The following is a 26,410-nucleotide window of genomic DNA, read 5'->3' as shown; positions in this document are numbered from 1 at the left end:
TCTCCTCTGCTAGATAATAATCCCTTAAACATAGGATTTCTGGGCCAGGTGCAATGGCTTATGCCTGTAATACCAGCACTTTGGGAGGCCGAGGCGGGCAGATCACCTGAGGTCTGGAGTTTGAGACCAGCCTGGCCAACGTGGCAAAACCCTGTCTCAACTAAAAATACAAAAATTAGCCGGGTGTGGTGATGCACACCTGTAGTCCCAGTTACTCTGGGAAGCTGAGGCAGGAGAATCGCTGGAACCCAGGAGGTGGAGGTTGCAGGGAGCCAAGATCACGCCACTGCACACCAGCCTGGGTGACAGAGTGAGACTCCATCTCAAACACACACACACACAGACACACACACACAAACAAGACAGGATTTCTGTGTGGTTCACCTTTGTGACCCAGTAGGCACCTAGAAGAGTTTTCTGTAGTTAAAATGCCCTTAGAGCTGGGTGCAGTGGCTCACGCCTATAATCCCAGCACTTTGTGAGGCTGAGGCAGGTGAATCACCTGAGGTCAGGAGTTCGAGACCAGCCTGACCAACATGGAGAAGCTCAATTTGTACTAAAAATACAAAATTAGCTGGGTGTGGTGGTGGGTGACTGTAATTCCAGCTACTCGAGAGGCTGAGGCAGGAGAATCGCTTGAACCTGGGAGGTGGAGGTCGCAGTGAGCTGAGATCATGCCATTGCACTCCAGCCTGGGTAATAAGAGTGAGACTCCATCTCAAAAAAAAATAAAATAAAATGCCCTCAGAAACATTTTCTAAAATGGATAAATGGGAGTGGGCAAAAACAGGCAGGGAGTAAATAAAGCCCGTAGCAGTTGTTAGTACTGTCCACTGAATGTTTCTGGTTCTCTCCCTTGGCTGTGTTATAAGATTGAATTTCCCTGTATTTGGTGTTGAGCATGGCCAGGTGACTTCAGTGGGCCAGTGAAATGTGAGCAGAAGCGGCACGTGTCCCTTCATTTACAGTCAGTGAGTGATTTGTGGTGAGCTGCATCTGCCCTGTGATTGGCAAAGCTCCAGATGGTGGATGCTTCATTAGTCTGAGTCCTTGAGGGATGCGATGAGCAGCACTCCCAGCCCAGTGCACAATAGATACTAACATGAGCTAGAAATAAACCTTTTTTGTTTTAAGTCACCAAGTCTCATGGAATCAGTTCACTCTAGTGGAACCTAGTCCATCCTGACAAACACGAAAAGACCAAGCTCAATAGTTTTCTCCTTAGCCTTGTGTGCAGTGTAGACTAAGATAGGTGATCAAAGCAGAGAAAAGGATTGTGATACTCTGGATAAGAACCCTGTGATGTAATAGGAAGACCTTAGTGAACCCCAGCATACATTTTGCTGATTATTCAATTGGTAATTATGTATATCCAAGAAAATAATCAGAAGTCACTTAGTTATTTCCAGATGTGTGTATGTGATTCTGTTGTTTAGAGATTTTGCATTTCCTGAAAGAAACCCTAAAGGTGCTAGAGCTTAATTGCTCTCAGAGTTGCTTCTTTGTCCTCACATTATTTATTGAACTTGCCGGTTCTTTGGATGAAACTTACTCTATGAGTTCGGATAGACCTGTTAATCACTGGTAAGCTTCGTTAGAAAATTCAGAGGTTTTTTTTTTCTCTTTCCATGAAGACAGAAGCTTAATGTGTTGCAGGTTGTCTTTTATTCTTCCCCATCAGTTGAAAATAGCATGTTAATTTTATACTTCAAAAAATCGTTTAATAGAGAACTCTCCTTCTGCTTGCCAGTAGCCCTTGCTTGTGCCTTCGCGAGGGCCACATTGTGCTTCCAGAATTATGACACCCACTGCTGCAGAATCCACTTAAATTTGCCTCTCCATTCCAAAGGACATTATGCTTTAGTTGTGAGAGAACTGGCTTCACAAACATGTGGGTATTGGTTCACTCACTGATTTATGTGATGTGGACACAGTGGGGAACATCTGAGATTTAAAATGTGATGGCCTGAATTTCCAACTGTTGAAATGAATCCAAAGCAGCAGATTTTTCTCCTTTGGCAAGACAGAATTGAAGCAACATGCAGTGATTTGGTTTGCCGGTTTGGGATCTGTTAAAAATCTGAGTAGCTTAAAAATGGGGAGAGTAAAGGCTGCGTAATGTGAAAAATATTCTAAAGGTCACCTGGTTGTGAAGTCGTAGGCAAATTAGGCATCATGAAACAAGAACTATTTTGAAATAATTGATATATTGCATGTGAAAATGTAGGCTTTTTTTTTTTTTTTTTTTGCTAAGATACTCTATTGCCAAAGTAGTTAAAATCTTATTTTGTTCAACCTATTTCTGAAAAGGCAAAGGTTATAGTGAACCCAGGAAGTCTTTCTCCCACTTTCTAGTCTCTCACCTATGGAAGTCATGGCTGGCATTTATTCATTTCTTTCACTTGTGAGTTTTCTCTTTGCCATCGTTCTGTCCTTCAACATTCATTGCAAATATTTTAGAATGCCCACACTATGCTGAGCACTGTGCTAAGCCCTGAAGATGCAGCAGTGCATAATGATCCCTGCATTCGTGGAACTTATGTGCTCATCAGAAGTGTGCCAACTTGCTTCGAAATAAATCGCCTGAAACTCAGTGATTTAATACCACAGTCATTGTTGCTTCTGAAGCTATGAGTTGACTGGTAGGTTCTTGAGTTGACTGCTGGGGCCTGGCTGGTCTAGGATGGCTTCACTCACATATCTGGTGGTTGGTGCTGGTTGCTGGTGCGGGCTTGGGTTATGGGAAGTGGTGGGTATCTTCCCATAGTGACAAGAAGGTATCCCAGCAGCTTGAGAAAGTAGCCTCAATGTGCAAAGTGTTTTTCCAATTTCTCCCTGTGTCTTCATATCCCGTAGGTCAAACCAAGTCATATGACCAAGTCTAGCATCAAGAGGTAGAGACATATATTTCATCTCTTGATAGAAGGAGTTGCGTAGAATTTGTGGTCATATTTTGCAGTCTATCAAAGGAGATTTCTAATAATCAAATGAATAAGAAAAAAAGGTAAGCCAGATAGTGGTAAGTGCTATGGATAGAGAACAGGAAAGGAGAAAAGAAGAAGAAAAAAGAACAACAAAAAAGCAGGGAAGAGGGGAACAGAGACTGGAAAATTTTTTTTTTCGATTGTAAACAGGCTTAGGAAGTCTTCTTGGAGAAGGTGGCATGAGCAAATTTGTGAAGAAGGTGAAGGAAAGAAATGAGTCTTAAAGATGCCTGGAGGAAGCATGTTCTGGTTGAGGGAACAACCAGTGCAAAGGCCGTGGACAGGAGAGAACCCTACTATGTTGGAGGCATGACAAGAAGCCTGGTGATTCCGAGTGAACAAGAGAGTGGTAGAAGATGGGCTGTAGAGGCAATGGGAATGGGTCGAAGAGATGGGTTCAATCTTGAAGGCTGGTGCTTTTCACACTTTCATGTGCATCTGGGGATCCTGTTAAAATGTGGATTCTGGTTTAGTAGATCTGAGATGGGGCTGCAGATTCAGTACTTCTAACAAGCTCTCAGTTGTTACTGCTGCTACTGCTGCTTGTGGTCCTGAAACAATGCTTTGAGGAGGAAGCCTATAGGTCTTTGCAGACTTGCATGCACAGTCAGTACTTTAAATTTTCTGAGTGAGGAGGGAAGCCATTAGACAGCTTTGAACAGACATGTGACCCATTCTCTACTACATGATAACAAAAGGTAATTGTTGAGAATGTGTACATACATACACATAGTATAAGGAATGACTACAATCTGTAGTATGGAGAACATTGTTCAGCTTGCCGTAGTTTCAGTCATCTGAATATCATTTCCTCTACAGAAAGTTATTTTCCTCTGTTCTTTTGGTAAATGACAAAGGGACCTAGCTCTGGACACCTCCTCACCCCACTCTCATACCAGATCCTTTCTAGAATGAACCTGCTCTCTCTCCTTGCAGTCACTCAAATCCTGATTTTTTGGAACTCTTCTTAGCCTTTTCTTTCTCTGATCCTTAGCTCCCTGACTCAGGTGGTTCTCAATCCTGGCTACTTGTTTCAAACAACTAGGAGCCTTAAGAGACACCTTCAGAGAGACCAGTTAATTGGGTTTGGGTGGGATCTTAACTATGCAGCCCGGATTCAGAACAATGACTGGGCACATTCTTCCTCAGCACCTGGTATGCTGGCTGTTCCCACAGAGCTCAGAGCTTCTCTTTCCCAGAGGAGTCCACTCTCCCTCCACTCTGGTCTCAGTCTTTTCTCATTTCATTACCATCAAAGCACATGAATCATTAGCTTATTTTCAACCCTATTGCATTTTGATGCGTTGGTAGTCAGATTTTTGGTTAATTACAATCATTTGCACTTGAGATAGGGGATGATCTTTACATAGCTATACATATATGAGTATTTAAATATTTGTTGATGTTTAGTGTCACATATTTGTGCTTTTTAAATGTAATCGATTCTGTAGAGGCCCCGTCCACATAACAAATCTCTAAGTGAACTTCAGGGTCTTACTCAGGGGATACTGGGAACATGGGCTACAAAATCATTTGTCTCCAGGCTGCATATTTATGAGATACCTTCCAATGAGTTTTTAGATACAGTTTTGTGCCCTGGCTGGATTGAAATATAATGTCCATTTGAAAACTTTCATCTCATGTCTCATTACCACATCTCACTGCTTCTAGTACACTAGGAGCTAATACACATTGTACATTCCAGAACTATCTGGTGAATAGCATAGTTGTATTTGGAGGTTACATGTAAATATTGAAATAAATAAGCTACAGATTTTGGCATTCCTTTTTTTTTTTTTTTTTTTTGTAATACAGTAGGAACCTAATATAGTAATACAGTAATTTCTACTGTATTACAAAAAAAGGAATGCCAAAATATGTATATAGAGGTAGCCTGGGCTCTATCTCAAACTTTTCAAGGCCCTTCTGAAACTCTATGTTATTCCTTAAGATCATGCTTTTTTCTCCCCTTTTAATCCAGCCTATATGTATATAGGTCTTATTTATAGGTCCAGTTTGTTCTTAAATGATTTATAGTTTTCTAATCATTGGAGGAAATAAAGGAAAACGAAAGGCAGTGCAAAATGTTATCTATAAATCGTGTCACAAATTCGCTGTATCATCATGTACCTGGAATGACTTGGCTGTGCATCATTAACTTGTAACAGATTTAAACTAATTATTAACTCAACCAGATGGATTTACTTGAGTGTTATCATAAAGGGCTCTGAGATGTGAGAGTATGACGAAGTTCCATAAAATTTATTGCTTGAATCTTGTTGGATTCAGTGTTCCCTTAAGGCACTGCCTTTTGCCCCCACAGCACCATGTCAGATTTGGTTGTTACTTACTATTAGGAAGAGTGTGTGTAAATTAATATTTGTCTTGAAAGAAATGCCACTTCCAACAGTCCGTGGCTTTAGAGGAGCCCTAGTACTAGTCTCCTAAAATATAAATGACCTTTAGGTAGTTTTAGAGGACCCAATGACCTAAAACCCAATGATGACTGGGTTTTAGAGTTGGGAGCAAGAATGTCACCTGGTCCCCTCATCGTAAAATTGAAAAAACTAAGTCCCCTTTCAGTATGGAGAGAACACTGAACTGGTATTTAGCAGACCTGAGTCCCAGTATCTTCAAGTTCTGATTACGAAAGCAGCTCCTGAGAGTTGCCTCATTAATAGCATAGTGAAGCTTTTCTATTTCTCAGGATCCTCAGTAGGATGTATATATTTCCTTAATAATTCTTGCTAATAATTTTTGTATTTATCAGGGCCTGTGTTTCTTTAGGAGATACATGTGTGGGGAAAATTGGTCAAGGGAGTTAGCATGTATAGGTATATGGCATGTAAGCAAATAATTCAATTTTAGAGGTAGTATTTTTTTCCCTGGTTCTGTGAAAATCTGGCTTTTTATACTCCTTTCATTAAACTGCCTTGATAAGAAATGATAAATATTCCACATTTTGATACAGCAAAAGGTGTGAGGAATAGCTTACAGTTCTACCTTGGTGACTGTTTAGGAATAAGGTAAATGATTGATTGAATGGCTAAAGCATGCCCATCTTGGCCTGTCCCTTGGAACCAGAGAACTCTTTCCTAGGGGAAGTTAGAAGGCTCAGTTTGGGGAGGCGTGCATAGTGATGGCTTTTCCAAGTAGGAATCTGACCGTGTTATAATGGGGATGCCTTTACCCATGACTGCAGTGCTCAGGGCCGGCAAGCTAACCTTGGCTTTCCTTGGCTGATCCTGACTGTATTATATGGTTTGTGAAATTGTGTGATGAGGAGTAAGTTGCTGCCTCCATCATGTTGAGCAGCCTGTTCTGTTTTTGGGTCTGTAGAAGTTATACAGTAACCAAATCAATAGAATAGAGACATATCTGCATATCTAATGCAGTCACTGTTAAGAATCAAAATTAACATGATACATTTGAAGTAGGAGAAAGTACTTGTGGCTGTGGGAACCATTCCCCACTCTTGGTCTCTTGGTCTTTATCACTTTAATTTCTTGGGGCTTTAAACCTATTTCACAACTTAGTGACAGACTGTTGGCATGTTAGAACTAAGAGGCAGGAAAACTTGTGAAGCCCTGTTCTTCCACAAAATTACCTACATGTATTTGAACAATGCAAATAAAACAGTCAGGCAATATCTGGTGTTTGGAATATTAAGGTAATTCATGGATTAATTTTCAGTTGTGTAGAAACCTCTGACGGAAGCTTAATATCTATTAAATGTACTTTTTCTTCATTTATACAGATATGAGGAATTGTCCAGATAAGTAGAAGTCTTGAGTTACTACAAAAATCTATAAATGTTGCAGTGATTCTTTTGGTAAAACACTGTATTGAGTTTATCTTTTACATCAACAGGTAAGTACTTAGAATGATGGAAGAGAGATACTTAAAAGTCAATCTAGTGGGGGAAGTTACATGTTCTTAAACATCACTTCTAACTTTCTATTTTATGGATACAAACATTTACTTGGTAGGCATAATGGTTATTTAAACTCTTTTTTGGGTTTATTTGACATATATTTAAGACTAAGCAAACTGCCGAGATAAAGATCAGTGGACTTTTTATGTTAAGAAAGAAAATTAAAAGCTTGGCACTTTAAAACCAGGCTCAGAAATTGTTGAGATAAAGATATGAATCTTAAAGTTAATCAGGTCAGGGTCCAAACTTTAATAAAAATTGAAAATATGACTCCAAGCACCAATTATGATATACTGTAGCATTTAGCCTATTTGGGTTTAATATAGTATGATGAAAATAGCACTGAGCTTGGTGTCAGAAAAATCTTGTTTCTTTCTCTTGCTATTAGTATAAACTTGGGTAAATTACTTAATTTTTGTGGAACCTCAGTGTTATTATTTCAAAAATGGAGATTATAACTTATTCATTCTGTAAATGTTTACTGGGCAACCGCTCTATCCCACCCACTGTGATAGGTGCTGGCAATATAGCGGTGTATTTAAAGTAAGGAAATAAACTGTTTGACCAGATAGAGAGTAACTGGGGAAGGCAATTTAGCAGAGAGGTCAAAGAAGACTTTGACTTCTGAAGAAGTGATATTTGAGCTAAGATCTAAAAAACGAGATAGGAAGTAAGAAGCAAGAGATTGAAAAAAAGAGAATTCCAGGCAGATGGGGCAGCAAGTACAAGAGTTCTGAGGCTGGAAGGAAGGCCAGTGGGTTGCTGCATAGTGAGTGAGGGTTAGGGGGAGGTGTTAGGGGATGATATTAGACAGGTAAATGGGAGCCAGAGAGGATAGCCCCTTGGGTCCAATAAAGGCATTTTTGATCTTATAAAAGTAACAGGAAGTAATTGACAAGTTTCCCAAAGAGGTGATGTTACCTTACATAAAACAATGTAAGGGAAAGCTCTTTAAAGATGAGAAAAGCAGGGCCGGGTGAGGTGGCTCACGCCTGTAATCCCAGCACTTTGGGAGGCCGAGGCGGGTGGATCATGAGGTCAGGAGTTCGAGACTAGCCTGACCAACATGGTGAAACCCTGTCTCTACTAAAAATACGAAAATTAGCTGGGCATGGTGGCATGTGCCTATAATTCCAGCTATTCAGGAGGCTGAGGCAGGAGAATTGCTTGAACCCGGGAGGCTTGCGGTGAGCTGAGAGGTTGCAGTGAGCAGTGAATTGAGAGGCTGCAGTGAGCTGAGATTGCGCCACTGCACTCCATCCTGGGTGACGGAGGGAGACTCTGTCTCAGATAAAAAAAAAAAAAAAAAAAAAATGATGGGAAAAACATATGAATATAAGCAGTTAATATTGGTGTTACATAGGATAAGACAGTAAGACAAAGACACATGGCCTGATAAGTTATTTATTCTGTTTACAAGGTTGTAAAACTGTTGAAGTGGACAATCACGTATGATGCTGAAACACACAGATAATCCAAAACACTTGGCATTTTTTTGTGTGTTTTGGGAACAAGTGTGTGTGAAGTGAGAGGCAGCAGATCTATCTTGGTGATGTTTTAATTAGGCTGATACTCAAATTGTTGTTGCTTTGAGCATGATCTGCTGAAGAACCGTGTGTCACCTGGGAGCTAGCATCAGGTTCAATGTTTGCCCCGAGGCAGCTCAAAGAGTAGATGGTTCATTCATGCAGAATCAGGATTTATAGTTCATGGATATCATGGGCAGATAGTATCAGTAAAACAGAACCCCAAGAGGAGACGTTGATAATTTAATGCAAATAAAGCCTGGCTTTACACATTGCACGTATCTGCTGATACAATTGTAAAGATTTTGGGATTACTTTATTCATCTTGCTTGCGTTTGATGAACTCCTGTTAAGCCTGATAAGAATAACATTTTTCTACTAAGATATCTGTTGAGATATCTAAACATTTTACTTGAAAAGAGGAAGGAAAATTTAGAGATTATTATTGGTCCTTCTATTTAGGAAGTAGAAGCTAAGAAGAGCATTAACCTAAAGTAGAATATGGCAGGACCTAATGGTTATGGGAAGACAAACTTTTAATTTTTAATAGTTACAATTATTAGTATGCATGTCACCTGGGAATTTTTAGTTCTGAAATTTTACTCACTTGGTTATGAGGCGAACTGAGTTTTCCTCAAGATAGTTTCTCATAGGTAACTATACTTCTTCCAATACTGTGAATATTATTAATGTTTTTTCATTATCTTCTAGAGTTGAGTTTGGATAAAACTCTTCTTGAAATCCCGTTTTATTTTAAACATAGGTTGGGCCCTTAGCATTATAAAAGAATAAAAATTAATATAGATTGGGTGGGTATATGCAGGGTGGATTGGTGCTTCATCTTGACTGCATAGATCAGGAAGGACGATAATGTGCTTGCACCCTTTGTTGAATGTTGCTTCATCAACATGCTTGGTGACCTCCTTCTCACCTCGTAGACTGAGCTGGCTGAGCAGGTGATGACTAGATTCTGATTCAGTTAGGGTGGGGCTGATTAACATGCATTTCTGCCAAGCTCATAGATGCCAAGGCTGCTGGTCCAATGCTTCTGGCCCCAGGGCTACACTTTGAGAGCCACTGATTTATAGATTTTTATTACTGATTTCAAGACATTTGTATTAGGTGTTGTATGGCTGATAGCACTTAGGAGACATCAAACTATACACAGCTTCTCATCTTTGTTTCAAAATTGCCAGCCGTTTTTTTTTTCAGTTTACAGTAGTTCCAGATGACTCCATCATGTAGCATAATCGTTTATATTTTGTTGTGACTAAGATGGTCATGTTAGTGGAAAGCAGCACTTTACTAGAAATGCTGAAATATTTAATTTATTTCATAAAAGGGAGGCTTTACATATTGTAAATGATTCTCAAGGTTGCTTTTTGCACTGTATAGTTCCAAATGTTGATGTGGTTGCTATGGCTTTAGGGAAGTTCTTCAATTGAAGAACATCAATTTGATCATATATTTTAATCTAAACAAATAACTTCTTAATGTTTTGCCTTTCCTTTTGCATTACCTTTCCAACTAGCTCTCTTGATGACAGGGCTTTTCTCTATAGAGTTAAAAAAATCAGGTTTCTTGAGGTATCATTTGCATGCAGTGAAATTCACTGTACAATTCTGTACGTTTTGACAAATGCATATGGTTGTATAGCCACCACCATAAGAAAGATATAGAAAAATTCCTTTGCCTCGAAAAATTCCTTAGTGCTGCTGTGTGGTCAGCCTTTTGCCTTACCTCTCACCTCTCACCCCTGGCAGCTGCTAATGTGTGTTCTGGTGCACCTTGCCTTTTCCAGAAGCTCGTGTAACTGGAATAATACAGTAGGCAGCCCTCTGAGTTTTGCTTTTTCCTTTGTTGTAATGCATCTGAGATTCATCCTTGATTAATTAATCAATAGTTTGCTCCTTTTTATTGATGAGCAGTATTACATTGTATGGATGTACCGGTTTATCTGTTCACCAGCTGTAGGGCATTGGGTGGTTTCCAGTTTTTGGTGATTATGACTAAAGCTGCTCTAACAGTCATGTACAAGTTTTTGAGTGAACGTTGAGTTTTTATTTTTCTTGGGGAATATACTTAGGAGTAGGATTTCTGGGTTGTATGTTAAGTGAGTATTGAATTTTATGTGAAACTGCCAAACTGTTTTCCAAGTATTCCCAACAACAATATATGAGTATCCCACTTACCCCACATCCTCACCATTGTTTGATATTCCATTTTTTCTTTTATTTTTATCTGTTTTGATAGGTGTGTGTCTGTAATGTCTTTACTTCCTATAACAAGCCAATAGCTGCCAACAGTGTCTGAACCTCAGGAACTGTAAAAATACGGCCCATCCTCACATCTGCCTAGAAGCAGAGCTTCACATCTGGCTAAAAGCCTTGCCCACTTCCCCTCTGCCATTATCCACAGATGCTGCTGCTCTTCCCCTACTCTGGGCCCACTTTTGTGGTCACCACCGTGCAGGTGCTAACTCTGCCAATCCTTAGAAGGACTCAGATGGGAACAAGTGAACAAATAGCATCTCTGGGCTGGGGGTGGTGGCTCACGCCTGTCATCCCAGCACTTTGGGAAGCTGAGGTGGGTGGATCACCTGAGGTCATGAGTTCGAGACCAGCCTAGGCAACCTGGTGAAACCCCGTCTCTACCAAAAAATACAAAAATTAGCTGTGTATGGTGGCACATGCCTGTATTCCCAACTACTCAGGAGGCTGGGGGAGGAGAATCACTTGAACGCGGGAGGCAAAGGTTGCAATAAACCACTGCACTCCAGCCTTAGAGATAGAGTGAGACTCCATCACACACACATACAAAAAGATACATCTCTGAACTGAATAGCCATTAGCGAAGATACAGGGGGAGCTTCTCCTCCTAATAGGGTTTTTAAACTTGGAGTGACAGGGCCATAAGCAGCCCCAAGCTAGACTCTATCACATGTTTTTTGTTTTGTTTTGTTTTTTAAAAGGTGGGGTCTCTGATGATGGTGACTTACTCCTTATACGAAAATTAATTCAAGATGGATTAGAGACTTAAATGTTAGACCTAAAGCCATAAAAACCCTAGAAGAAAACCTAGGTAATACCATCCAGGACATAGGCATGGGCAAGAACTTCATGTCTAAAACACCAAAAGCAACGGCAACAAAAGCCAAAATTGACAAATGGGATCTAATTAAACTAAAGAGCTTCTGCACAGCAAAAGAAACTACTATCAGAGTGAACAGGCAACCTACAGAAGGGGAGAACATTTTTGCAATCTACTCATCTGACAAAGGGCTAATATCCAGAACCTATAAAGAACTCAATCAAATTTACAAGAAAAAAACAACCCCATCAAAAAGTGGGCAAAGGATATGAACAGACACTTCTCAAAAGAAGACATTCATACAGCCAACAGACACATGAGAAAATGCTCATCATCATTGGCCATCAGAGAAATGCAAATCAAAACCACAATGAGATACCATCTCACACCAGTTAGAATGGCAATCATTAAAAAATCAGGAAACAACAGGTGCTGGAGAGGATGTGGAGAAATAGGAACACTTTTACACTGTTGGTGGGACTGTAAACTAGTTCAACCATTGTGGAAAACAGTGTGGCAATTCCTCAACGATCTAGAACTAGAAATACCATTTGACCCGGCCATCCCATTACTGGGGATATACCCAAAGGATTATAAGTCTTGCTGCTACAAAGACACATGCACATGTATGTTTATTGCGGCACTATTCACAATAGCAAAGACTTGGAATCAACCCAAATGTCCATCAGTGACAGACTGGATTAAGAAAATGTGGCACATATACACCATGGAATACGATGCAGCCATAAAAAAGGATGAGTTCGTGTCCTTTGTAGGGACATGGATGCAGCTGGAAACCATCATTCTCAGCAAACTATCACAGGAACAGAAAACTAAACACTGCATGTTCTCACTCATAGATGGGAATTGAACAATGAGATCACTTGGACATAGGCAGGGGAGCATCACACACTGGGTCCTATTGTGGGGAGGGGGTAATGTGGAGGGATAGTATTAGGAGATATACGTAATATAAATGACTAGTTAATGGGTGCAGCACACCAACATGGCACATGTATACATATGTAACAAACCTGCACATTGTGCACATGTACCCTAGAACTTTAATAATAATTAAAAAAAAAAAAGAGGTGAGGTCTCTTTCTATCACCCAGGCTGGAGTGCTGTGGTGATGAGAACTCATTGTGGCCTCAAACTCCTGGGCTCAAGCGATCTTCCTGCCTCGGCCTCCCAAAGTGCTAGAATCTATCACATGTTTTTAATTTAATGCTTACATCTTCTCTACTCTGAATCTTCTCCTTTAAGAATAAAATGGGTTATTTAAAATGCTATAGAGCTCAAGGCTGGGTGCAATGGCTCATGCCTGTAGTCCCAGCACTTTGGGAGGCCAAGCTGGGTAGTTTGCCTGAGCTCAGGAGTTCAAGACCAGCCTGGGCAACATGACAAAACCCTGTCTCTACTAAAAATACAAAAATTAGTTGGGCATGGTGGCACACACCTGTAATCCCAGTTATTCTGGAGGCTGAGGCATGAGAATAGCTTGAACCTGGAAAGCAGAAGTTGCAGTGAGCCGAGATTGCACCACTGCATTCCAGCCTGGGTGACAGAGTGAGACTCTGCCTCCAAAAAAAAAAAACAAAAAAAAAACACAGCAACAGTAACAACAACAACAACAAAATTAAAAAATGCTATAGAGTTCAAAATAGCCTCTGTTTACCAGTATGAAAAATTGTTGGCAATTCTGAATCTGATTATACCATATACATTCAAATACATATTTTCTAAATTTTTTTTTGAGGGGAGAGAGAGCTTTTGGAATCATTAATGGAAGGCATAAAAGAATGAAACCTGCCAGTTACATTAGTTTTAAAACAAAAAAGTGATGAGAGATTTTTTTCATTTAAGCTTATTTTAATTAACTAGGTAGGAATATTTAAATGGAGATTGCAGGATTCAGAGTAAATGTTTCTATTTCTGCTGAATGAGATGGATGAATTGGAACAGTAGTTCTTCACCTTGACTGCATATTACAATCACCTGGATGGTTTTCAAAGAGAAAAGTACCGATGCCCTGGCCTTAACTCAGACCCTTAAGTCAGAATCAGAATCTCTGGGGCAGGTAGGCGGGAGTCAGGGGGTCGGTCCTTTGGCATGAATACTTTTTAAAGTCCCCATATAATTCTAATGCATAGACAGCGTTGAGCATCACTAAACCTAAAGTGAACATATACTGTTCTAGGCGGTAATTCTAGCAATGTTTTCACCTATAAAAATATGGACTATTTTCTGTTTGTTTCCGTCTATGTGGCAATGCTTCAGGTTCCTGAGATGGTGGTACAGAAAGGAGTGCAGACCCCATTTTCAGACATGTGTTCTTTCTCTCAGCCTCTCTTGGGCTCTCTGTTTCATTTGTGTGCGTGTGTGTATGTATGTGTGTGTGTGTATGGGAAATGTGTGTCTTAAAAACAGGTGGGATGGCTTAAATATTAAACAATAATTTCTGTAAGTTTCTCCAGAAATTACTTACAGATGGGTTTTGAAGAAATTTTCTTAAGAATAGCTGACTATAAATAGCAGTAATAAATGCTCTTATCTGAGGACTGGAGTACATGGGTTATTTTATATTAAGGATATAATTACTCATTTTGGACAAAAATGAATTGAAGAAAATAACAGCATAATGTCATTGCCAGGTCATTCTTAAATAACTGTTATAAACGTACTGTAAGTTGAATGTTGAACCCAGTCCTTATCTGTAGTGTGCTAATATGAAAATTTATTTGAGTACTCTTGGGAGAAATGTTCTAATTCAGTAGAGGACATATATTTCAAACTCACAGTTGACACCATGGGGTTGGCAGAATCAAGTCAGGACATTATCTTCATGTCAACAGGGACTGTGTTTTGTTCACTCTATCTACAGTGTCTTTGGATCATTGCTTGGCACATAGTACACACTCAGTTAATGGATGAATGTCTGACAGCCTGTAAAAGCATTGGAAGGGTACAGAAAATGAAATTCAACTTTTGACAGAAATATAGATTTCTATTGTTTACATGTACATTTAAAAAATTGAAGTACAGACTGGAGGAGAACCAAGTTAAAAAGAGTTCCCAAGGATTATTTATTCTGCTAAAGTATTCTAATTTTAAGCTACTTTATTAGAAGTACATTGCCATGGGAGGTCATGGTGTCATGGAGTCCATCCCGACTCCACCTTACCTGGAGTTGAGATGTGTTATGTTCTGGGCTCCAGGTCTTCTGGGGAGACATTACAGATGGCTTGTCTAGGGGAGGTAACCTGCAAAAGCTTGTTACATGAGAAAAAATGGAGAAACTTTGAGGTTTGGCCAGAAACAAAGAAGACCCAGTAGGGATCTGTTGGCTGTCTGCCATGTAGAAGAGGGATGATGCTATTGGGTTGTTGCCTTGAGTAGTCAGTGGACCTAGGCTAATTATTGGGAAAAACTTTCTAACAAATGGGCTGCCCCAGAAAATGCAGCACCCTAGCCAACTGGAAGGAAGGATTTCTGCGTCCAGTGGGGAAGGGCAGACTAAAATCTTATGAAGGTGTTTTCCAGCTCTGAGATTCTGTGATTTGCTTTGAGGCAAATCTCATGTCCCTTGTGAATAGTTGGACAGACCATCAGATTTTCACATGAACCTGGGAAAATCTGGTGCTTATTCAATTTGCTGTGTCTTAAGTTTCCTTAGTGAAAATGTTGTATCTGTTTCTTACCTGCTCAGGATTCGTAATCAAGATGTTTTTGATTATCTGCTAGTAAGGTAAACTATGAGGACTTAAATTCTTCTGTACTCTATTCAGGTGGCTTTAGAATAAAATAACGAGGCCTCATATTAGTGAGGGCAAGGAGGTGAGACAGGTTGGGGATACTATGTTAGCATACCCATGCAATTGAATGTGGCTCTACAAAACCCTTTGAGTAAGTTTTAAATAAAATCAAGGTGTTGTACCTGGAAAAAGCATAGATTTTTGGAGTCAGGCTGACCTGGTTTCAAATCCTGGCTTGGACACTTCTTCACTTGGGCATATTACTTAACTTCTTTTAGGTTTAGAATCTGTTTCCTTGTGCATAAAATTAGAATAATTCTCCCTCCTTTGGAGGGTTGTTGGGAAGGTTAGACATAATATAGGGAAAGCATTCAGGAAGTGGGAATGTTTATTGGTGGTCATGTGAATTACACAGTGGCTTTGAATACATAAGCCATTTACTAGTTCTATTTCTCTAGGTAAATTGCTTCATTTTGGACTTCAGTTTATTTTGAGGATTAAACAAGATCAAGATTATGTGAGAAAAAGTGCTTAGCAGAGTACCTATATTGCTATAACTATATTGGTATAACTATTTGGAAGCTGATAACCAAATACCTGAGAATTCCTGAAAATTACGAAGAATAAAAAGGCACCAAATTCAAATGGTCATTTCCTTTTCTTATGGGTGTCTCCTGAGGTACTACTTCTACCTTGTGTTAGGTTCCTATTGCTGCTGTAACAAATTACTACACACTCAATGTCTTAAAACAATGCAAATTGATTATCTTGCAATTCTGGAGGCTAGAAGTCCTAACCAAAAATTGAGATACTGGCAGAGCTGTGCTCCTTCAGGAGATTCTAGAGGAATCAAAGTCTCCTTGCTTTTTCCGGCTTCCAGAGGTTGTCTGCATTCCTTGGCTTGTTGGCCCCTTCCACCATCTTCAGAGCTAGCAGCATAGCATTTCCAAATCTTTCTCCAGTCTCTGCTTCCATCTCTTTCTTTCTGACTTCTGCTTTGGTTATCACATCTCTTTCTCTAATTGCTGCCTCCTCTTTTCTTTTTAAGGACCCTTGTGATGTTATTAAACCCCATCTCAAGATCCTAACTTAATCATACCTGCAAAGTCTCTTTTGCCATAAAGATAACATATTCATAGGTTTTGGAGGTTAGGATGTAGACATTTGATGGGGAGCACTAATCAGCCGACCACATACCTGCATTTCATAGAGATTAGACATCTGAAATTATAGCGATTATACATCTTTCCTTGAGCACCCTGATTTAAAAATATCTATACTGTAGTGATTTTGCTCTGAATTAATGCCCTCTAATGCCATTCTCTGAACAGATCAAAGCTGAGTCTGAACCTGAAGGAATTTAGGAAGGAATCAAGGATTCTCTGAATGATTGACTTAAACCTAAAGTCTAAGAAAAATAGCTTTTGTGTCATTGTGTGGCATTCTACTGCCTGTTGCAATAGCATTTACAAATCTTTGGTGTTAGGATGCTGTGCTTGTTTTGGAGTCAGGGTGGCATGGTTTCAAATCCTGGCTTGGACACTTGGAGGTGAAGGTATGCCTTAAAGATACTTTATTGCTGACATGGAAACACTAATGTAAGTTCTCTGGGGTCAGCGGTATAACCAGGTATGAAGGCCAGGATTCTTGCCTCCATCCTCCGCCCCCAGAGAAAAGGAATGAACTCTCTCTTACTCTTGGAGATACTTGGCAATCTCTTTTTGCATCTGCTCAAAGTAGATGGAAATATTCCTAGAAAATATCCCCTCTCTATACCACTCTTAGAAATACAGCTTGCTGGACAGCGATTGAGATCTCTGGGTAGCTGTAGTTTTAAGTTCATCCTTAGAAACTTTGTATTTCAAACATCTTTTAGAGTAGTGAGGAGCATATGCTCTGGAATCAGGCTGCCCACCATCAATCTTAGCTTCATCCTTTAACTGTGTGGCCCTGGGCAGGTTCTTACACTCTGTGAGCCTCTGCTGTCTCATGTGTAGACCCGGGATGATGATAGCCTGCTGATTCTGTTGTGAGGCCGCAGTGAAGTAATAGCTGGCTTATACTCCATAAATATTAGCAGTTCATCAGATTGCTGCATTCCCTTGACTTCTGACTTACTATTTTAAAATTAATAGCCTTGTTATAAGTATGATTTTTGTTTAGTGATTTGAAGAAGTCATTAACTGTGATGGGATGAGGGAGGGGACTGAGAAATATAAAGACAGACTTTGATGATTATGTAGTTATTGGTGATATATTCTTAATTTCAGATTTTTTTTATTCATTCACCATTTATTTACTAAGCATAGAGCATATGCCACATTATATGTCAATGATTTACCCAAAAAGGGCTATAAAAGAATGAGCAAGAAACTTTCCCTCAAGTTTAGAGACATGCCCACTGTTATTTTGAGTTCCTCAATGCCAGGGGCTATTCATTCATTGCTGTATTCTACTCATTTATTGAGTGCGCCTGGCACTGTTAATAGGAGCTGAGACTAATCCAGCAGTGAATAAAATTTTAAAAATTTCTGCCCTTATGGGGCTAACATTCTAGTGGGGAAAGACAATAATAAATGGGTCACATAAAGAGACATATATATGTTATATGGGGATAAGTGTTATGGAGAAAAATAAATCAGTGTATGGGGTATGCCAGAGGGGCAACAGTAACTTTAAACTGGATGGTCACAGAAAGCCTCCCTAAGAAGGTGGTCTTTGAGAAGTGAGGAAGTGAGTTCTAGAGATTTCTGGAGGAGCATTTCAGCTGGAAGGAAGGAGGTGCAAGGGCCCCAAGATTGGGAATGCTCCTGGTGACAAAGGAAAGCAATCGTGGCCTCCTTCTCATGGATTCTCCTTTGAATATTGTGGAGTTTAGAACACAGAAGGCAAGTAGTTACAATTATTTTAACATTCTCACATTTAGCCAAGTGCTAAGGAAGCATCACACTTAAATTTTAATGAAAACAGTATCTCATGCACTGCCTCTGTAACTTTCTGTCTAAATCAGAAATGAGTTTAACAAGTAGAAGTTTCAGACTTTTCAGTTTTGAGTGTTGGAAAGAGGTTGGTCAACAAGAACAATGGTCTTGATGACTTGGTTCTTCCCCATCTCACCTGAGCAGGTAGGAGCAGGTAGGTGTGAGCTGGAGGACACATTCCAGCTCCACATCGTGGATTCTTTCATTTCCCAATCTCTAAGTCACTCTGTGGATTGCAAAGAGATAATCAGAATTCAGAAAAGGGGAATTTATAACTTTTTTGAAATCACTGGTTATTGAGGTATAATTTACATATCCCAAATGCAGCCATCCCTGTATATAGTTGGCTGAGTGCTGACAAATGTACATACCCAGTGGTGTGCTGGTAAATAGTTAACTGGCTCTTCATAGAGAAAAGAAAGCCCTAATTTGTGACCTTCACCAGTTTTTTGTGATGTAAATACTTCTATCCTTGTTGATGTTAAGTCATCAACCTGCTGCCACTGAATAGGGTGCTGGGAAAAGATGTGTTTGGATGTTGGAAGCTGACGAGGAGGAGCTGTTTCCAGCACACACCTTTGCACTTATTACCAGTGGGATCACCATCATAATCAAAATGCAAAACATTCTCAGCACGGGACTCCAGGCATCTCCCAGCCTGTTCCGACTCCACACCCAGGCTATCACTGATCTGTTTTCATTCACTATACAGTAGGTTTATCTGTCTTAGAATTTTATGTTAATGGAATCATATAGTACACACTGTTTTGTGTTAACATATTTTGAAATGTATTCATGATTGACTGTTCCTCTTGTTTTCCATGACTGGGTATAATTCTATTATATGCCATATGATCTTTATTTTATCCTATTGTATTCTATTTTATACTTTATAAAAATAAATTATGGTACATATATTTTTTCATTCACCTATTGATGGACATTTGCATTGTTTCCAGTTTGGGGCTACTATTAAGAAAATTCTGTGAACATTTGTGTATGAGTTTTGTCTAGAAATAATGTTTTAATTTCTTTTGGGCAAATACCTAGAGACAAAATGTCTAGATCATGAAGAGAGTGTGTGTTTCATAAATGGCCAAATGGTTTTGCAAAGATGTTGAACAATTTTATACTCCTATTAGCAATATATGAGAATTCTCATGCCCGACAATCTCATTAAAACTTGGCATTGCCTATCTTGTTAATGTTAGCCGTTCTAGTGTGTGTGCAGTGCTATTATGATTTTAATTTGCATTCGAGCATCCTTTCATGTGTGTATTGGCCATTTGTAAATCTTGTTTTTTTTTTCTCTCTCTCTTTTTTTTTTTTGAGACAGGGTCTTGCTATGTCACCCAGGCTGGAGTGCAGTGGCGCGATCTCGGCTCACTGCAAGCTCTGCCTCCCGGGTTCATGCTATTCTCCTGCCTCAGCCTCCCCAGCAGCTGGGACTACAGGTGCCCGCCACCACACCCGACTAATTTTTTTGTATTTTTAGTAGAGACGGGGTTTCACGGTGTTAGCCAGGATGGTCTCGATCTCCTGACTTCGTGATCCGCCCGCCTCGGCCTCCCAAAGTGCTGGGGATTGTAGGCGTGAGCCACCACACCTGGCCATTTGTATATCTTCATTCATGAAATGTCCATTCCAGCTTTTGCCCCTGTGGTTAATTTGTTTGTAGAATGAAGGTAAACTACTTTTCAAAAAGGAGGTACAGAATTTGGAGGAATCTATAAATTGAGGAAGGCAAGAGGGAAAACCAAACAGAGAAGCAGCCCAAGAGAAGTGACAGGTTCCTCAAGGGGGCCACAGTGCTGGTGACCCCAGTGCTTCATAATTAGGTGACCAACTGTCCCTATTTCAGCACTGAAAAATCCTGTGTCCCAGGAAATTCCTTAGCCTTGGGTAAACTCTCTGTGGGGGTCGGTTAGTCACCTTTCAGAACTATGTACAAGGAAACTGCAAACTCTGTGTCATTAGACTGGTGAGGGGTTTCGCTGCATGCTCAGGTGAAGCCGCCAGTGGTGAATGATTTCTAAAAGGCCACACAGCTCCTCAGGGGCAAAGCCAGTGTAACACGTGGATCTCAGCTCTCTGTTCAAAAGTCATCAGCTTGCTTGTGATATGAAAATATAGGAACATTGGGAAGGTGCCCTCCTGCTGCTAGAAAAAAAAGTAAACCAAAAACTTCAATGATTATTTTTTCAAAATAACAGGCTATGTGAACTCATTTATTTGGTTCAAGTTTTAATTTTCTCATCAAATGCAGTTGTCCCTGAAAGAACTGAAACATTGAGTCTACCGGTCATTTGTTAGTATAAAATACTTTACAACGCCTTTCCTAAGAACACACTTTGGTTCTAGAAAGGATAGAGATAGGAGAATTCTCAGTGCAAGGGTGACGGGCTACCACTCAGGAAGAAAAAGCACAAAAGCTTGACAGAATCAGGAACAAGAGATGAAATTCATTGACTTAGAGTTGTGTGTAGAGTTGTGTTAGTGTGTGACTGTATAGAAGAGGAGCTTTAGAGGGCTAAGAGTGAAGAAATTATTCTCTCTTTCCTTTATGTAGCTAGCGTTAAGGAAGAGGTTGGGCTTTGCACTGTTTGCTATTGATTTTATACTTCATATACTCCTATTGTTTCTGATTTATTTATAAGATATCCCTATGTTAGTTATATATTGCTTCTTGTTTTAGTCCTTGCTGCTATTGACTAACGTAACCACCATCAGCTTTTGTTTTACATTACCCTGGAGAAGCTAGATAGAATGCCTGCTTATAGATAATATCACTGCTCTTTTTTCATACACTGCCTTTCTGTTGAATAACTTCTAACATGTTGTGACATTTTGCTTCTTAATATTTATTAAATGCCCAACAGTATGCTTGGTGCTGTTGAAAGAATACAAAAGATAATTCTCGTCAATAAGGAACATGCATATTAATAGATGAGAGACGTAAACATGCTTTTATATATATATATTCCTAGAAGGTGATAGATTATTTTGTTTAGATGGGGCAGAATAATTGAACTAAGGCACTTTACTCTTTAACTGTTGTCTTGCAAACAAAATGAAACAAAATAAATGGTAGAGATGTCTCAACCCACAACTTTCAGAACTTTGGAAGAGTTGGTACTGCAGTTAAGGTAGAACTAAACCATTTTTGCTGACATTAGCCTTGATATGATAATTCTTTGATACTCATACTAGAGATTTTGAGCTGCATGTAGCTCTACTGTATGTGGTTTTAGTAATTTAAGTATTCTGATATTTATTTATTTATGTATTTTATTTATTTATTTTTGAGAGAGAGTCTTGCTCTGTCACCAGGCTGGAGTGCAGTGGCATGATCTCGGCTCACTGCAACCTCTGCCTCCGTGGTTCAAGCAATTCTCCTGCCTCAGTCAGCCTCCTGAGTAGCTGGGACTACAGGTGTGTGCCACCATGCCCAGCTAATTTTTGCATTTTTAGTAGAGATGGGGGTTCACCATGTTGGCCAGGATGGTCTTGATCTCGTCACCTCATAATCCCCCCACCTCAGCCTCCCAAAGTGCTGGGATTACAGGCGTGAGTCACCGCACTCGGCTGGATTCTGATTTTTAGGCCATTCATTCAGCAGTCTTTAGTGAGATTCTATCCTGTGTTGAGCCATGCACTAGGAGCTGGGAATAAAATGGTGAGCAAACAGATGTGTTCTATCTCAATAGAACATATGGGTTGATGGGGACACAGGCATTAAATCAGTAATTGTACTAATTAAGGTATAACTAGAGGTGCATATTCTTTTGATTCTATTAATATGAGATGGTATAATTAATGACGCTGACCTCGCCTGGGGAGTTTTGGAAGACTTCCTACTTGAGATGAGACTCAAAGTATGAGGAAGAGGAGTTCAGTCGGAGAGGGTGGAGGTAGGGGAGGTGCCACAGGTGGAGGGAGCAATGAGGGTGACACAGTCAAGGAATGGAAGGAAGTCCAGCATAGCCAGTGTATTAGTCCATTTTCATGGTGCCAATAAAGACATACCCAAGACTCGGCAATTTACCAAGGAAAGAGGTTTAATGGACTTACAGTTCCATGTGTCTGGGGAGGAAGGTGAAAGGCATGTCTCACATGGCAGCAGACAAGAGAAGAGAATGAGGGCCAAGCGAAAGGGGTTTCCCCTTATAAAACCGTCAGATCTCTCTTTTTTTTTCCATCAGAGTCTCACTCTGTTGCCCAGGCTGGAGTGCAGTGGCACGATCTTGGCTCACTGCAACCTCCACCTCCCAGGTTCAAATGATTCTTCTGCCTCAGCTTCCTGAGTAGCTGGAATTACAGACATATGCTACCATGCCCAACTAATTTTTGTATTTTTAGCAGAAACAGAGTTTCACCATGTTGGGCAGGCTAGTCTCGAACTTCTGACCTCAAGTGATCCACCTATTTTGGCCTCCCAAAGTGCTGGGATTATAGGTATGAACCACCATGCCAGCTGATCTCTTGAGACTTATTAACTACCATGAGAACAGTATGAGGGAACCCACCCCATGATTCAATTATCTCCCACTGGGTCCCTCCCACAACATGCGGGAATTATGGGAGCTACAATTCAAGATGAGATTTGGGTGGGGACGCAGCCAAACAATATCAGCCAGAGTACAGAGAGAATGCTGGTAAGTGTGATTTGAGGTGAGGCCAGAGAGAGGCTGGGCCAGACCACGCAGGCCCCTAGGTCAGAGGAGGAGAATGGTCTATTCAGTGAGTTAGATGAAGCGTATGGAATAGTTCCTGGCACAGTGTGAATAAAAGTTTAATACAATATTATTATTCTGATTTACTTTTTAAAACTATATTATGAAATATTATTAATTGTTGACTGATACTATTTATTTTAAGGGCAAAGGGAATCCACTAAAGGATTTTAGGCAGGGGTAGGACATAGAACACAGCCGGATTTGTGTTTTGAAAGCTTCATTCCAGCTACTGTGTAGAAAACAGATATGAGAGGGGGTTGTTCTGTGAGGATCTTCCTCATGGAGATTCTGTTTCTTTCCATGAGAACTACTGTATTTACCAAAGAGAGCTCTTGACAAAAGTTACAGGAGATGAAAACTCTAAGCTTCTTGGGATTTTAAGGTTTTCTTGTAAAGGATTATGCAACCGCTCCTGAATTCTACCCTTAGTCCTCTGGAATCTTAAAATGGGCCTGTAAATCCCTCCTTAAAACACTCCTGGAGCCTGGGGCTGGCATCTGTGCCCTCTTCCTCATTGTTCGCTGCTGCTTCAGAGTCCAGGATCATTGAGATGAGAAGCTTCCCCGCCTGCATTCCCCACTTGTTTTCAGAGTCCAGGATTTCATCTGTGTAGGTCAGAGCAGTTTCCACTTGAATAAAAAATGTGAGACTTAGACTTTCTTTCAAATCTTAATGATGAGACGTTTAATTACTGTGTAAAGCCCTAGTGAGGACATGATTTCTAAATAGCACAGAAATCGAGTGGGATGATGGTTGAGAACGTGATGAAAAGAAGGGAATGAGAAATGAAGCTTTTATCTGGAAAAATTAACCTGGGCCAAGACTTTTTTTTTTTTTTTTAAATTAGGAAAGTTGAACTTTTGACTTGCCCCAATTGGAATACTTCCTGATGATAGTCATTATTTTAGGGCAGAGCCATGGATGTCCTGGAGAAACAGCTACTATAGTATTTGCCCAAAGTATGTGAGCATCAAAGAATGGAATCTGGGTGCTGCAGTGGTCTTGGAAATTAACTAGCCCAAAGTCCAATTTTATAGAACAGGAAACAGAGACTTAGTGTATGTTGTTTAGCTCTGGTGAGTGTCAGCTGGAATTAGAACCAAGCTCTTCTGTCTTCAATGCGTGGTTCAGTTTTCATTCTGTGATCTACATTTTATAATTTGCTGAGAAAATATGGTTGGTTGAGGTTTTGCTCGTTTGCTTTTCCAAAGTGGACAGGGGCTCATTTTCAAAGCCATCCTAAACAGATCTACCTGAGGAAAGGTGTATGTAAATGGGAGGACTGGAATGTTAAAGAAATGGGTAAGATAAAGTAGAACCAACTGTCTTTATACAGGAAACTTAGCTGATTGGTAGGATGTATGATTTTTGTCTTGTTTTAGAAATTGCGATTTTACTTTTAGTTTTACAATAAATGAATAAGAGCTATATATTTATACTGTCTACAGAAGTCAGAAACAAACCAAGTCATGTTATCTTTGTGAATGATCAATTGCTTAAGACATATTTCAAATGAACTATATAAATAATCTAACAAGGTCCTTCATTGTACATTTCTCAGAGCAAACAAAATGCAATGTGTTTTTATAACTAGATAGCTATTTGATTTTTTCCCCCTCTGTCCCACATTTGGGTATAGATTGATATAGAATTACTTAAAATGCTGCATATAAATTAAACATTAAAAGGAGATTGGAGAGGCTAAGCTGCCCCATTATAATCTTTAGTTCCGCAGTCACTGCCTCAAGGACACTCCATTTCATATCACATGTCCTTCTTCAGAAAAGTGATCACCAAGGTTCAGGTAACATTTAAGCGCAGCCAGCAGCTGCATAATTTATGGACCTTTTTCGTTTTGTGTTCCTTTTTAAATGAAAAACAGGAAAACAGAAGATGTTTTTCATGCATTCATGTCTTTCTTTTGTTCTTTCCTTCCCACCCTTCCTTTGCAGATAGGGGCCCTGAAGGACTACTACCACTTCTACCATAGCAGGACGATTAAAAGGTCAGTTATTTCGAGCAGAGGGACCCACAGTTTCATTTCAATGGAACCAAAGGTAAGAAGAACCAGTTGGGTGGGGACCAAGAAGCAAAGCTTCTGCATTTTTCATTGGTGATAACACACTAGGAGCTGATGACCAGCATGAAGACTCAGATTTCTAGAACTGTCATATTATCCTTTGGTCTAGTGTCTTTGCTTCCTCTTTAGATAAAAATAGGCAGTGGCTTGATTTTTATTGATGTGCCACTATCATCTTAGTTGTAGAGCAGCCCAGGGGTATCCATAGCTATGGGTTCTCACGGAGAAGTGAGAGGGCCTAGGGAGTGGGGAAGACAGAGTTTGATGGAGAACAACTGAACTGTAACAATACTATGCCATCTGCCTATTTGCATACAGATCTGAGGTTAATGTATGAGCTCCAGAAAAGGAGGGTTTTCTTCCAGAACCCTTAGATCAGGGGTACAGAGCACTGTGAATCCTCGTGATTTTAGTTGGCATTGATAGACCCACACCATTGGCAGCCTCAGGACTAGACTGTGTCTGGAACAGGTGGGATACTGAGCACAGAAAGGGGAGAAGCTGACTCCTGCTCTTGGGGCCTCATGCGGTATCTTTCTTGCGCCAAGTCCTTTTGGGTTTTACAGACAACATAGCCCTGGGAGAGCCTAGAAGCAAGCATGCTATGCCTAGGTTCTCCCGTTTTAGAGAAGTGGGGCAGCACTGAAATGGGAGATGGGAAGCTGAGGGTTGTTAGGGACAAACTAATAGCCGACAACTAAGACTCTGAGGTCGAGTTAAGTATCTGCCCTTATTCATTAAGTTGGAGGAAGGAATGGAGTTTTGACTGAGAACTAATTGGCCTCTCTGAAGTGTCAAGTAAAGGGGAAGAGGGCGCAGCTGTACCAACTTGCCCTAGTTCCTCAGTGGGCTCCCTGTGTATTCCTGATTGTAGGGTGGTGTTGCTTTTTTTCCCCTCCTTACGATTTGGGTTTGCCCTAAGAACTCATTTTCAAATGAACTGGTAGATAAGTCCCTACCAGTGTGTGTAGCAATCTCATCTAGATAGCCTCGAAAATTATATTCCTTATAAAGCAAAAAGGCCCCTGTGAATTAATATGCAAATGAGGTTTGCAATATTGCGTCTTGCCCTCAGTTATGTGCTGTAGTTAGCTTTGTTTAATTTTTTTCTGGAATATTATGACACAGTGTTCGTGATTGTGAAATTGTAACTTGGCTAGGAAAAGCACATATCTTCTATGTCCCTATTTTCTGTGGGCTATAGGAACATCCCCTAATACATTTTCATGGTCTGTGGATTACATGTTTTTTCCTTTGTCACTATTCAGAATTGAATTTTTCTGGAGAGGCAATCAGTTTGGGACATTCATGAATTAGCTGCATT

General features: G+C 40.1%; 1 protein-coding gene across 3 annotated transcripts in view; it reads left to right on the top strand.

Annotated features, from left to right (window-relative positions):
* PCSK5 (proprotein convertase subtilisin/kexin type 5) overlaps positions 1-26,410 on the top strand; it is a 464,591-nt gene that overhangs the window by 16,614 nt on the left and 421,567 nt on the right. For all 3 annotated transcript variants that reach the window (XM_033237074.1, XM_033237073.1, XM_033237072.1), the window contains exon 2: positions 24,959-25,063. In XM_033237074.1, the coding sequence (XP_033092965.1) occupies positions 24,959-25,063 (105 nt within the window). The remainder of the gene's footprint in view (positions 1-24,958; positions 25,064-26,410) is intronic.

The sequence above is a fragment of the Trachypithecus francoisi genome, unplaced genomic scaffold (genome assembly GCF_009764315.1).
Source record: "Trachypithecus francoisi isolate TF-2019V2 unplaced genomic scaffold, Tfra_2.0 Lachesis_group16, whole genome shotgun sequence".
NCBI classification, from domain to species: Eukaryota; Metazoa; Chordata; class Mammalia; order Primates; family Cercopithecidae; genus Trachypithecus; species Trachypithecus francoisi.
This window is presented reverse-complemented; position numbering and strand designations above follow the sequence as displayed.